We start from the raw sequence: 15443 nt of genomic DNA, 5'->3' as shown, positions 1-15443 counted from the left end.
GGAGGTGGGGGGAGTTGTCATCCATTTAGAGGGGAGACCGAAAGGTGGTGTGGCTGCTTTGGAGTCATTCCCATTCCTCTAAGCAGCCCATCACTCATGCTTAGTAAGTAGCCAATGGACTCATTGGATACCCAAGTTAGACTCTGGCACAATCATCCTTTGTGCTATTGTTGGGGCCTTATAAGGAGGGATAGAGAGGGCTTGTTTATATCTCCCCTTAGAAGGAATTCGAATGTACAACAGGTTACAAAAAAAGGACATGTATGAAATTTCATTTGTATAATTCATATGGGCTCATAAAAATCCCTTTTTTGAGACAAAGTTGTTTTTTGTTGTTGTTTGTTTGTGTGTGTGTGTGTGTGTGTGTGTGTGTGTGTGCGCGCGCGCGTGCATGTAGCCCTGGCTGTCCTGGAACTCACTCTGTAGACCAGGCTGGCCTTGAACTCAAAGAGATCCACCTTACCTCTGCCTCCTAAATGCTGGGATTAAAGTTGTGCACCACCGGGGGTTGGGGATTTAGCTGCAGGTGGATCTCTGTGAGTTTGAGGCCAGCCTGGTCTACAAAGTGAGTTCCAGGAAAGGCACAAAGCTATACAAAGAAGCCCTGTCTCGAAAAACAAAAAAACAACAACAAAAAAAAAAAGTTGTGTATCACCACCATGGGCATCATAAAAACTTTTCAAATGCTGGATATGGTGGCACACTTGTTTAATCCCAGTACTTAGAAACAGAGGTAAGCAGATATCTGAGTTCAAGGCCATCCTAGTCTACATAGTGAATTCCAGGCCAGCCAAGACTACATAGAGACCCCGTCTCAAAGAAAAAAAAAAATAAAACCTTTTAAAAAAAGAATTAAAAAGGGAGTTCTTGGGAGACCTGGTGATGAAGGTCTCTGATTTGGTAATTTGGTGTCCTGCATGGAAAGGCTGGCAGCCATACAACTATGTTTGCTGGGTATTGGCAATGGAGGGACTAAACAGGAAGCACCCAGGTAAGGAGACAGGACAGGACTTACCCTCCAATTTCCCAGAGCAGTAGATCCCATTTAGCACATGTGGAAACTATCCTCTAGACTTTACATAGGCCCTTGCTTCCGAGGACTTGACAACCAAACTATGTTCCTTTTGGTTCGTTGAAAAACATTTCGCCACGTGTTCTCCTTTGCATGCTGATCCTAGCCCCTGATGTATATATGTCAACAGGTATGAATATGGGGATAGTATAGCGTTTAGAAATAAGACCAAGAAAGGGTAATAGTAGATGATGAGAAAGGACAGAATACAGGCAAAAGGACACATGAGTCATGAAAGAGGAAATAAAGCTATTTTCCCCAAGTTTGAACTCTGTTATGTTTTTTTCTTTTTTTGTGGAGGATAGGTGCATAAAAACGTAGTCAGTAGTGAAACCCCAAGTGACGTGCCACAGCTTCAGAATGGCTATTGTAAGTGTACAGAAGCTCACTGAGGTGTATAGAGTTCGGGACTGCACTAATGCTTGAGTGGCCTCCTCAAAGTTGCTGGGTGTTGTTTTTATTTGTGATTCAATAAAGTGATTGGATTAAAATGGTTTTTGAAAAAAAAGTTTGTATGTTTCAGACTCGATATACAGAAAGGGAGTTAAGGTATAAAGGGAGCTAAGCCATCTTTCTTAAGGCAGGATTTGTCTGCTCTTGTTTGTTGACTTGTCATGAGGAGCCATGTTTGTTTTTGTAAAATGCAAGACTAACAAATACTTACAAAACACATCTCCTCGAAGCCTTCGCTCTTGTTCTACCTCGTTCTTTAGGACTTTGTCTCTTTTCTCTTCCTCCAGCCCCTCTCTCTTTCTCTCTTCATTCCTTTTTTGTTCTCTGTCAGAGTTCCTGGCCCTGGAAACGCTCTCTTCAGAGCTGGAAGGCAAGTTAACCTTAGGGGTCTGTGTACTGGTGGGTCTTGGGGTGCCATTTTTAAGTTTCACCTTTTTCTTCATATTGTGCTTGTGAGCCAGTAACTTCTTGATTCGATCTTTGATGGTCCCAGGTGCTCTGAGTACTTCCTTCACAGAATTTTCAGGGATAACTAAACCGAAAAGTAAGACAGGAGACTTCTTATTTGGTTGAGATCATTATTGAACAATTGACCATTTTGAAAGTTTCAAAGGGCATGAAGTCAATGCTTCCAGAATAAGCTATAATAAGACCCCTATAACACCCCAAGTCTCAGCGAACATCATAGAAGAGGGGATGGAAAAATACAAGCACCAGAGGATGAGCAGTTGTGTTGTAAAACATTGTTCTCTGGACATGACATGGCTATTGCCCTCATGAACTCACAAGATGGAGCCTATTAACACTCCATTATGGATGGAGGAGGCACTTATGAGGCCCCCATCTTCTCTGAGGAACTGTTGGCAGTTGATGGTTAGTGGCGGGGGGGGGGGTTGAGGGAGTGGGGTGGTTATTTTTTTTTCAATGGTGTAGATACTGGTAAACTGCCCATGCTTCAATAACTGCCTCCATTCGATGCTCATGCAAGCAACTCTAATTAAACTCAGTAGGCCACCACCCTTCCCCTAAGAAAAAACAAAGCAATACCAAAGACATGAAACTAGGAGGGAGACTTCAGATAAAGGGGTTCAGCAGGAGCGGGATGAGAGGCTAATGGGGGAGCGGTGTCAAAATGACTAAAACCCACTAGATAAATGTATGAAACTGTCAAAGAATAAGGAAAATAAATTTAAAAATTATCAGGCTTGATAGTCATCATTTCTGGGCCACTTCCGTTTAAACTTCCGGTGTCCCTGGCAATATATTAAGTTTGCAAGTGAAAAACAGTGATAGATAAAAGAAGGGTATCAGTATTGCCTGCCTTTAAAATTTGAAATATCATGTGAAGAGAGAGAGAGTACTAAAATTGCCTCCTTTGTTGAGAATTAAAATACCATATGAAAGGAGGTCCATCAACAGAAGGCTACATTTTCCTATGGTAAAGCATGGCTTTTTAATTTTTTTATGTTTGTCTTTTATATTTTCCTTTCTTTAATTTATTTGTTTCTTTATTAATTCTTTTTAAAAAAGATTTATTTATTATATAAATTGTTCTACCTGCATGTTTGCCTGTACACCAGAAGAAGGCACCATATCTTATTATAGGTGGTTGTGACCCACCAAGTGGTTGCTGGGAATGAAACTCAGGACCTCGGGAAGAGCAGTCAGCACTCTTATCTGCTGAGCCATATCTCCAGCTCCTCGTTAATTATTTTTATCTACTCTGCTATATGATTTTTGGCTGCAGAATGGGGTCTGACTGATTCTGGGTGGAGCCACGACTTTCTAAATTGCCAGAAAGATTCCAAGATTCTCACCCACCAGGAGGCTTTCTGATAAAGAACAAAGATTCACTCTTTTCTCTTCTCATAAGAGTTAATTCAAAATCGGCCTTCCAATCAACTGGAGAGGAAAATACCCCTCAGAAAAGCAGTCTATTCCAGAGACCTTGTTACTCATTTTTAGATGAGCATACAAATAATGGGTTTTCATTTTTTCTTTTTTCTTTCCTTTCTCTCTCTCTCTCTCTCTTTTTTCCTGAGACAGGGTTTCTCTATGTAACTTTGGAGCCTGCCCTGGAACTAGCTCTGAAGACCAGGCTAGCCTCACACTCACAGACATCTGCCTGCCTCTGCCTCCCAAGTGCTGGAATTAAAGGCACATGCCACCACCATCACCTAGCTAATAATGGTTTTCATTATGGCATTTCCACACTGTCCCAGAGACTTAAAAAAAAACATACTGGAGAGATGGCTCTGCCATTAAAGGCTAGGCTCAGAACCCAAAAGTACATACATTACCTTCACATGCTGGCCAACCCAATTGGTCCTTTTGCACATTTTCCACTCTGACCCTGCGAGAACATTTTCCTCCTGACTACCCTTTTGGTCATTGCCCATTCTTATCCCTGATAGTGCCTCATGTTATTCTGAGATAAACTCCAGCTGTCTTCTACAGTACCCTCTGTGTGTCTTACCTGAGTACTTTCAGTGGAGATTGTAAGGACCAAAGGAGCCAAGGGAAGACCAGAGCTAGATTTGGGTAATGGGGAAATGCTGCTGTAAAAGAACTCAAGATGTGGAAAAGGGCTGATTATGCTGGTACTCTTGTTTTGTAGATGGGTCAGTTAGTGACTTGCCCATGGGCACTTGGCTAACTAGCAGCAGAGTTAGGACTTGAGAGCCAAGCACAAGAATATCTTCTGTTTTCTAACATTTCTGTGATGGGCTTATTCATGCTTTTCTCTAGACTGAGCCAAATTCCTTGAGATCTGTGATTCAAAGACACATGTCCCTGTTCTATGAGGAAATCAAACTAACATTAAATAAATAAGTGATTCCTGTTTTTTAAAATTTTACTTCTGACCCCCCCCCCCCCAGTGACATGTGTGTGTGTGTTCACATGTGTGAGTATTAACCTAAGCACACCATGACATATGTGGAGGTCATAGTGGAACCTCAGGTGCTGGTCCTCACCTTCCACCTTGTTTGAGACAGGGCCTCCTGCTGTTTGCCACTGTCTATGCAAGGCTAGCTGGCCCGAAGGTTTCTGGAGAGTCTCCTGTTCCCAATTTCCTATGTCACCGTAGTACAGATGGGTGCTGCTATTTCCAGCTTTAACGAGAGTTCTGGAGATCTGAACTCAGGTCCTTATGCTTGTATACCAAGCACTTTATCCATTGACTTATCTTTTCAGCCCATTCGTGATAAAAAAAAAAAGAAACATATTAGGGCCAGCAAGGTGGCTCCATGGGTAAAGGCTCTTGCCTTATAAACTTGGTGACCTGACTTTGATCCCCAGAACCCACAAACATGGAAATGAAGAGAACTGACTCCACAAAGTTGTTCTCTGACTGCCACACTCGAACCAGGGCATGTGCACCCCACACCACATATCACACACATACAAGCAATAAATAGAAATTTAAAAATGAAAAATACCAATCTTTAAAACCAGGTCTGGGAATGTAGCTCATTTGGGAGCATGCTTGCCTAGGATGCACAAAGCCTTGGGTTCGATCCCCAGCACTAAATGAATTGGATGCAATGGCACATGCCTGTAATCCAAACAACCAGTAGGTAGAAGCAGGAGGTTCAGAGTTCAATATGATCCTCAGCTACACAGGAAACTCAAGGCCAACTGGGGATATGAGAGATACTGTCTCAAAAATACAAAATGAAACAATCAAACAAACAAACAAAACACTGAAAAAACACATGAGAAATAATCAAACATTTTTGAGTATTATATTTTGGGCTGGTGGTTAGCACTGTACGTGAATATTTGTTTATTCTGTAAGGATTATTTCATTTAATATTAAACAATATTAAGGAATAGATGTTGCAATACCTATTTTTGCACATGTGGAAACTGAGATACTGGAAGGCAAATACTTGTTCTCAGTCCACAGGTTCAAAGCCAAGGACTTAGGAGTCCAGCTAAGGTAGTTGTATTCCAAAAGCTGTGCACCTAGATTCTAAAAAACAGAAGTTTCTTTGGCACAAGAAATGTTTGTGTTAATGTGAGATTTATAATTTTAATGCACTGGGCTGCAGTATAGAAAACGGGCTGCAAACAACTCCACACAATTGTGTCCCCCCCCATTAAGCTCTCTCTGTCTCTCTGTCTCTCTCTCTCTCTGTCTCTCTCTTTTTCAGATAGGACCTCATGTAGTCTGGGGTGGTCTTAAACCCACCATGTAGCCAAGGATAACCCAACCTTTTAATTATGCCTCTATTTCCCCAGTGCTGGGATCACAGGTGTGTGCTACCATACTCCATTTACGTGGTGCTGGGGATGGGACACAGAGCCTTATGCATGCTAGGCAAGCCAACTGAGCTCCATCCATGGCCCCTTTCAGCAGTTATTTCTAATTCCTCAATTTTTAGCCATGGACATTAGGAGATAGCCACATAGAGGTAAATTGCCCTTTTAAAGAAACACGTATTTTCTTGGGGCTTCTATTTTTTTGCACAACACTTTTGCAGGCATTCTATTGTTATAGAATTTCACAGTACAGCAGCTGGTCCTCCATGGTGGGGTTGAGATGATACTCGTAACAATGCTAAGCACAGTAAACTTTACTGAGCATCTATTATGTGGCCAACTGAATGAAACTTTCTACATATGTCATCTCATTTCAACCCCAAGACAAGCTTCTCAGAGATGTATCAGTCTTAGTCTGAGTTACCTTTAGAAAATCCCCAAAGAAGAGTTTGGGTGTAGGTGGTTGATTTGGGGCAGGATTCCAGAAGGCAGAATAGGGAAGGAGGACAGTGAGTCAAAGGAGGTGAGAGGAAATAAAAATGGTGTCACAATGGGCAGGTTATCACTATAGGCAATGAACTCAGTCTGACTGGAGAAATCTGGGAGACTGTGCAGCATTACTGTTCATGATTGCCTCACACTATGAAGTGGAAGGAAGGGAATTTACTTAAACACTCCAAGCCCTCAAATGGCTGAGGGTGTTTCCTAGAGACATTTCCCATCTCTAGCTGTACCTGCTAGGTCTGCGAAGGTTTGCAGACAATACCCTAAGGTCCCAAGGCATGAAGAATATACTGCCCTGAATCTAGGATCTAGGAATATGCATGGCATGCTCTATTTTGCCTTCTCAGAGTTGGGGAACTCCTAGGTACTCTGAACTGGCCTAATATAAGCACCCACCACAAGAACTACCATGAGCCCTATTTGGGTTCCAATTTTTTTTTCATAAGCATGTGCATGAGGTGTCTGTGAATGTGTATATACATGTTTTATGTTATGTTGGGTACAGGTATGGATACACATAGAGGCTAGAGATCAATATCAGGTTTCCAATTCCTGTCTGTTTTATATATTGAGGGAGAGTCTCTCACCTGAACCTAGAGCTCACTAATTCAGCATGTCTGGCTAACCAGCTTGCTCTGGGGATCTTCTGTCTCCACTTCCCAAGCACTGGAATTAGAGGCAGGCCACCATGCCATCCCAATATTTTCGTGGATGTTGGGGATCTGTGTGCAAGTCTTTATAATGAGAGGAAAGTATTTGACCCACTAAGCCATTTCCATACCAGCCTGGTGTTTAATACTTTGTTCTGGGACACAAGGACCTGGGTATCTCAGATGCCCTCTGGACACTGATGCATGCCTGTGTCATTACTACTCAGTGAGGTTCCTGCTCCACTCTTAGAAACTATCTAGTCAGCTTTGCAAGAGACTAGAGTTTCTACCCATTGGTCTCAGTCTCCTTTGGAGGGGTCACTTTGGTTTCACATTTCTTAAAAAATTTCCAGGCACAATTTATGCTTCTCATCATTATTTTTATTCAATATAAAGGCTGCTCAGTTCTTTTGGCAGGTCTTCATGGAACCTGATTTCTAGATACAGCCTCAGCCCACTTGGATACCATGAACCTTTTATGTGTGTGCTGTTGAGTATCTGTCATGGTACAGAGTGTTTAGTTTTGCACAACCTAGAAGATATTCTGTGTGTCATCAGGAGACTTGGCTGGGTGGGGCCATGGGATGTGAGGCAGGTCAGCATATGATTTACAGTCATACTTACAAGACTTGTGCCAAAGGCCATAGGAAATTCTTGAGACAGGGCAGTAAAAAAGTCTAGCAGTGCCTGGAATCCCAGGACTCAGGAAGCCAAGGCAGGATAATAGTTCAAGGCTAGCCTGGACTACATAGTGAGTATCAGGCAGCCAAGACTGCATAGCAAGCTCTTGTTTCAAAACAAAAACAAAAACAAAAACAAAAACAAGCAAACAAACAGGACCAGTGAGATGGCTTAGCTCATTAGACACACTTGATGCACAAGCCTGGTTTGATCTCCAGAGTTCACAAAAAGGTGGATGGAAAGAACTGACTCCAGAAAGTTTCCTCTGACCTGCACATGCATGCTACCACAAACACCATGTACACACACACACACACACACACAAATAATAAAATACTACTAATAATAAAAATCAAAACCAACCAACCAAAAACACAACAAAAACAAAACAAAAACAAGTCTAGTCACACAATGAGCCAGGATTACAAGAAGAATAAACCTAGGTGTTACTATTATTATTATTGTTTTATTACTATTACTACTGTTCTTCTTGATCTCATGCAGCCAAGGCCAAAGTCAATAAATATGTAGCCAAGGATGACCTTGAAGTCCTTATCCTCCTGCCTCCACCTCTTAAATGTCGGGAGTACAGGCATGAGTTACTATGCTGACTGATGTCTTTAAACGCTGTAGGACTCTGTTTACTACAGGATGGCCTGCACTGTGAACATAGATAGCTTGCTCTGGCAGCTATTCCAGGTACTCCTTGGGGTTCCTAGTGTTCACCACCCCCCGCCCCACACACCAGCCCCCAACATTATTACCACTGCCATCATCATCATTATTTTAGCCCTTGAAGTCTGCCACTTCCAAGCTGAAGGAACCAGAGATGGTATCTAACCGCCCATGCTACTTTCCAGGGTGTGAAATATCCTAAGGGCTTGGATTAATACACTAGTACCACAAGATGGTGGAGCTTCAGTCAGTTTGGGTCCCTCCCTAAGTAAGAAATCTTATAAAACATCTTCTTATACATAGTACTCACAGGAAATCACTTTTCCTGTTATTCCAGGTTAACAGCTGTGACATTTTCTAGTTAGGTGTCTGGTTTAGCCACTTACAGTTTAAACTCACTGTCATTAAAGAGTTCATTGATTGACACACACACACACACACACACACACACACACACACGAATGCAGGCTTTAGGATGACAAGAAGAAATGGTATCTACTACATCCTAGTTTGTCTTGGTTGCTGTTCTGAAAAAAGTCCAGATGAAAGTGTGTTGTGATAAGAAAAATAAGATGTATTGCCCTTGTGTGTGTGTGTGTGTGTGTGTGTGTGTTTTCCTCCTAGGTTTTGTTTGTTTTTAAGTCAGGGTCTCATGTGTCCCAGGCTAGACCCAGCATCACTAAGTATTGGAGGATGACCTTGAATGTTTGAGCCTCCTGCCTCCACCCCTTTTAAGTGCTGGGATTATCATGCTTAGTTTATTCAGTCCTGGGGGCCAGGTTTTGTACATGTTAGGCATTCTACTAACAGAGCAACATTCTAGCCCTCGATCTTTTCAGCTTTGTGCCTATAACTTTTGTGAGTACCAGGAATACAGCCCAGCTAGGAAGAGACACAAGGCTGATACACACACACACACACACACACACACAGAGAGAGAGAGAGAGAGAGAGAGAGAGAGACAGACAGACAGACAGAGACAGAGAGACAGAGAGACAGAGAGACAGAGAGAGACAGAGACAGAGACAGAGAGAGACAGAGACAGAGACAGAGAGACAGGGAGAGAGACATCTGGAAAAAGAACTGGAAAGAATGCTTTGGGGGAGGTAGATAGTAAAACTGTCATGACCAAATTCTACTTACCAGAACACTGAAGTCCATTGCCCCTATATCCTTGCTTGCATTTGCACATGAAGGATCCTTGAGTATTGAGGCAATTGGCATGGAGGCTGCATGTATGGGTGTTCAGAGCGCACTCATTTATATCTGAAAAGGGGAACATTCCAGTGGACAACTTGATGATAAAAGGGCTTGCTGAAAGGGTGGCCTTCTCACTTGAATAACTTCAAGGCCAAGCACTCATGCCTCAGCAAACAAAGTGCTGCCTGCTGCCGGAGAGTAGAGAGGTGTTCAAAACCAGAAGCCCTTTGGCCCAGATCCCTGGCTTTACCTGGCTCCTGGCTGGTATGTAGGAAGGGTGCCTGCAACTCACCTCCCCAGAGCAACTTCGTGGCCCGCTTATTATTAATGCTATTGAAATCTACTAAGATGTTTGGAGTTTCTCGTTAACATTTTCATCTAAGTAATCTGAACTAAGTGACAGTATCAGAAAATAAATGCTAAATTTGGATTGGTTTGCTTTTTATCCATGTAATCTGAAAATAAGTAACAATACCAGAAAAAACGAATTCTAATTTTGAACAGCCTTGAAACTCTTCATAAAGAAAAGACAGGATCAGCCAGGAACCTCTGACATCATCTGAATTCATGGGCATGGGCATTTGTTCAGAACCTGCCAGGGAAAAGGGTCAGGCTGGTTTGAGCTTGTCTGCTGGCTTTAGAGGTGGAAAACTGGCCAGATTCCACCCAGGTGAGAGCTTCAAGTGCTCTGCTCTCCACCCCATGTCCTGTCTATGCTTTTGTAGATGTAAGCATACAGAACAGTGCATTGTGTTGAACTTAGTCACAAAAGGAGCTCGGATGCTAATCTTAAGCACCTTTTAGCACATCAGAGATTTGCTTCCTTGTGAAGCTATGTGGATTCCTAACTTGGTGTGTGTGGGGGGGCGGGGGAGTCCTTGCAGTGTCAGGGAACTGGGGAACACTGTACCACTGTCATTGGACTGCACAGCTGGCTGGGTCAACTTGACAGGGTGGGGTCCAAGCTCATGACAAATATGAATTTTATGTGCCTGATTTGTATTGAAGAAAATTTGAGGGAATAACCATGGAGGCATCCCAAGATGGTTCAAAAACCAGCAAAATGGTGCTGTCCCAACATGATGATACATGTCCCTAAGCACAGGACTGAAAGAGTCACATTTTCTCCCAATGGTTAGCTTTCTGTGTCATGTGCATACCTTTGTCACCCAATTCCTCTTCACTGTAGGCAATTGTTATGGGATATTTGTACATTGTGTGAAGATGTATTGCTGTGATTGGTGTAATAAGAGCTGAATGGCCAATAGCTAGGCAGGAGTTATAGGTGGGACTTCCAGGCAGAGAGAGCTCTGGGAAGAAGAAAGGTAGAGTCTCCAGTCAGACATGGAGAGGAAACAGGAGGTACAAGGTGGAAGAGAGGTAATGCCACATGGCAGAAAGTAGAAAAATACAAATGGGTTAATTTAAGTTCTAAGAGCTAGTTGAGACAAGCCTAAGCTAAAGGTCAAGCTTTCATAATTAATAAGTTTCCATGTTGTTATTTGGGAGCTAGTGGCCAAAAAAGGCTTGCTACAGGCAATGGGTAAACATATCTGATTTCAGAAGCTCTTTGAGGCTTAGGTTCCCTTCACTAAGAGATAAAAATGTTTTACTTCATACAGATGAGACTAACAGCTGACTAATAACAGTTTTAGCAGGGAGTGATTTTATTTGGCACTTGAACTATGAAAGGGCTAAAATAAGAAATAGGAAAGAACATGTGCCCTTTCATATAATTTTCCTTTTAAAAAAGTGATGTGTGTGTGTGTGTGTGTGTGTGTGTGTGTGCGCGTGCGCATATGTGTGCTTGTGTCTACAGTAGAGGCCGGAAGAGAGCACTGTGTGTACTCCTCTATGATTATCTGTTTTTCTTTGAGGCAGAGTCTTTTTTCAGGGCTCCTGTTTTCTCAGGTAGGCCAGAAACCAGCAGACCCCAGTGATCCTCATGTCCCTGTTCCCTAGAGCTGTGGTTCAGGAGTTTTCTGAAAGAGTTGGCTTGTTACATGGGTGCTGGGACCCAAACTCAGGTCCTTATGATTATAGACCAAGTACTTGTAACTGCTGAGCAATCTCTCCAATCACTTTCATACATTTTTCCTAAGCCATTCCAATGGAAAATGTTAGGAACAAACCACTGAGATCTTCTTAATCTTGTAGCAAATATAAATATCTCTTTATTGCTCCCATTCTTAGATGTGTAATTGGAGATATAACTAAATGTATAAACTAAATGAAAACTTAAAAAACTCACAGGCATCATCTCAAGGTATTTGCCTCCATAATAGTTCTATTTGTTTGTTTAAGTCACTATTGACCTAGCTTCATAATTAATCTTGCTGGAGTTACCCACATGCTAGAAACTTAATATCAAGGTTTTTTGTGTTGTTCAGCTGGCCAGTACAGTAGATTGAATGGACATAAAAAATACCTGTAGAGAAAGCCTACAGGCTTGGAGGCAAGGGAAAAAAAAAGCCACTGTATCTTACCTACACAATCATACCGACGACTGACGTATTTCAATTCAAAACCGATGTGACATTTGCAGTAGTAGCTTCCAAACGTGTTCACACATCTTCGATTGTAAGGGCAGACTGCTTTCTTAGAAGCACATTCATCAATATCTAAGGAATAGGAGTAGAAGCTGTCAGTGATTACAACACATGCACATGCACAGGTACTTACCTTACCACAGCATGCAATTCTCAAGCACATGTAGTCTCCTTCCTAGAAAACGGATTATCTGGTGCCTATGTCACATCTTCAGGAAGTATTCTAGATCTTTACCAGGCACATGCACAGCTCTACAGGTTCATATCACTATGCCTATCTTTTCTTGGAGGTGTTTCCTGGCTATAATGCCACTATTTATACTCACCCCACAAGATGTGTATCCTAGGTTGTTCCAGACTGGCTATGTAGCCAAGGGTGACCTTTAACTCCTCATCCTCCTGCCTCCATCTTCCCAGTGCTGGGATTACAGATGTGTGTGCCACCATGCTTTATTTATTATGCATTGCTGGGGATGGAACACAGGGCTTCATGTATGCTACATAAGCACTCTATGAACTGAATTACATCCCCACTCCTTACATCTCTGCTCATTTGTTAGACCCTAGCTCTTCTAGGACTGTGTGTCTGGCATGTGGTTCCTATGCTTTACATTACATGTGTTCCGAGTGAATATTTTTTCTCTAGTTACTAATTACATTGGTGTTTTTTTTTGTTTTGTTTTGTTTTTGTTTTTTTTTTTTTTTTTTGAGACAGGGTTTCTCTGTGTAACACCTCTGGCTGTCCTGGAAGTAATTTTGTAGACCAGGCTGGCCTTGAACTCACAGAGATCCACCTGCTTCTGCCTCCCAAGTGCTGAGATTAAAGGTGTGTGCCACCACTGCCTGGCTACTAATTATATTGTATAGCATACAGTTTTTGAAAGTGAAGTCAGCCATATTTGAGCAAATCAAAATATACAAGCATTTAAGATTTGCATTTTGCAAAAGCATTAAACAACTCATTCTAAGCTCCTGTAAGATTGATTCAAATCACAAAAATACAGTTGTGTAGAAATGCATTACTGCCCAAAGTTGTGGGTTGAGTATAACTGTTTAACAATGCAATTTTAACCAACTATAGGCATGTTTCTTTTCTCCCAAGTGAGTGATGTCACACAGAGGGCTGACAGGTCGGCTGAGCAATCCCATAAGTCTCAGGCATTGCTCTAACTTCCAGATACAAAGTAGGTTGGGTCTTGGTTGAAGTATGAAAGTCGATGCTGGCTTATTGTTTCCATTGCACACCTGCCCCCACTCCCAGGAGTATATGCTAGGAATCAACATGGGGACACATGCATGCAAGGCAAGTTCTTCATCAACTGAGCTATTCTGCTACATTCTTAAAGTAAGTACTGAGTTAGGCAAAGTTATTGTTCAGTGATTATCTTCCTGAGCATTAGCTCTCCCTTTCAATTAAAATGGCACCCAATCAATAAAGGAGGTAGGCAAAACATTTGAATTTAGATTCAAAGACAGTCTTATCAGGTAACTCTTGTACTAAAGGATACTAAGCTCTGTGACCCTAATTAAATCTTTTATCACTCTCAAGAGGAAGACAGAAGCCAGGGGTGGGGAATGGAGGGGTGGCAATACTTGGGAGGCAGAGGCAGGAGGATCTCTGTGAGTTTGAGGCCAGCCTGGCCTACAGACAGAATTCCAGGACAGCCAGGCCTACACAGAGAAACCCTGTCTTGAAAAACAGACAAAAACAAACAACTAAAAACAAAAACAAATAGTTTAATATTCATGCATGTTTTAAAAATGTGCTACCCTGGCCTGTATGGCTGAGTTTACTTTATACACAAAATCCATCAAATTGTATACATTTAGAATAAATAAACATGCAGCATTCTGATTGAAAAAAAGGTTTCTATTACATTGAAGAGGTATTACATCATATTTATATTTGCTTATTTAAATCAAAGAAGATGAACCTTTGTCAAAATCCTGGTCTCATTGGCTCTCCCTTATTGAGACTATGTGTTCACTCAACTTAAATGTTGTGTGTATTTGGTGGAATATGATTGTTAGGAATATATACAATTAGGTGATTAAACATAATCCAAATTCACAAAGGTAACCGAGATGCAAAAATGGATGAAATGGTGCTTCAGCTACCTAGGGTGCTCTGACACTCAGCCCTCAAAATATCCTTAGCTGCCATAAGCTCCATACTAGATTTGCTCCTGGGCCCGAGTGGGAGGACTAGGGAGTTTCACCCTGGGGCAGCCTCCCAAGAGTGAAGAGCAGGGCTTGATGGAGAGATTAAAAACAAAACAAAACAAAAAACCAAAACGGAACAAAACAACTAAAACCAAAACCTTTCCTGAGAGGGAAATCCAAGAGACAGTTTTCTTCAGAGTTTTGGTTTGAATATGAAATGTCTTCCTCATTCATTTGAATACTTGGTCGTGGGTGGTTTGGAAAGATTGTGGGACTTTTAGAAGGAGGAGCCTTAGTGGGGGAGGGGAGTGACTGGGGGCGGGCCTTGAATTCTGACAGCCAAATCTCACTTCCATTTCTAGCTGCCTGGCTCCACACTCCTGTTGCCATGCCTTCTCCACTATGATATTCCATGTCCTTTCAACTTATAAGTCAAAATAAGCTCTTCTTCCTTTAAGTTCCTTCTTGTCAAGCATTGGTCACTTCCTAAGTCCTCAAGCAGTGTTTCCTGGGATCACTGACTGAACCAACTCTCTGCTCAGCTTCTGTAGACCCACAGACTAAGATGTGCAATTAGCCAAGGAAGCGTGGAAGTTAAAGTGTTAGGTCACAGATTTTACTAAATTAACAGCTATAAGTGAATGGTTTATATGCTTCTTAATTGACAGTGATTTAATCTGTCCAATTTGTCCAGTCAGAAATAGCAATGAAATCATATTTTTATTTTTTGGGAGATAGGGTCTCATTATGTATTTCTGGCTGGCTTGGAATTCACTATGTAGACTAGGCTGGCCTTGAACTCACAGAAATCTGCTTGCTGCTGCATATCATGTGCTGAGTAGTTTGTATAATATAAAGCCAGGTTTATTTTGAAACAGAGTCTTATGTAACCCAGACTAGCCTTGAATTTGCTGAGGATGATCTTCCTGCCATCATCTGTCGACTGTTGTGGTTACAGCTGTACTCTACTACCCCTGGTTATATGGGGCTTTGGATTAAACCCAAGGCTTTGTCCATGCTAGGCAAGCACTCAACCAACTGAGCTACAGACCCCCCCGCCCAGAGCAGGTTTTAAAGAGAATGTGAAAAAGTGTTTAAAGAAGTGCACTAAACACTTTATGGGAGGCATATATTATTTTCACTAAATTAATACTGAAAATAAAAAAGTAAATACATGTTTTCCAGGAAAATGATAAATTGCAACAAATCCCAGCAGCTCATAAGGTCTGA

General features: G+C 41.9%; 1 protein-coding gene across 4 annotated transcripts in view; it reads right to left on the bottom strand.

The window, feature by feature from the left end:
* Positions 1–15443, bottom strand: part of Egfl6 (EGF like domain multiple 6) — a 67274-nt gene that overhangs the window by 12359 nt on the left and 39472 nt on the right. For 3 of the 4 annotated variants that reach the window (XM_036174625.1, XM_036174624.1, XM_036174623.1), the window contains 3 exons: positions 11988–12122; positions 9445–9567; positions 1737–2057 (listed from right to left, as the gene is read on the bottom strand). In XM_036174625.1, coding sequence (XP_036030518.1) covers positions 1737–2057; positions 9445–9567; positions 11988–12122 — 579 coding nt within the window. The remainder of the gene's footprint in view (positions 1–1736; positions 2058–9444; positions 9568–11987; positions 12123–15443) is intronic. The other variant, XM_036174626.1, reaches the window with a different exon arrangement.

Source organism: Onychomys torridus, chromosome X (genome assembly GCF_903995425.1).
Source record: "Onychomys torridus chromosome X, mOncTor1.1, whole genome shotgun sequence".
Classification (NCBI taxonomy): Eukaryota; Metazoa; Chordata; class Mammalia; order Rodentia; family Cricetidae; genus Onychomys; species Onychomys torridus.
This window is presented reverse-complemented; position numbering and strand designations above follow the sequence as displayed.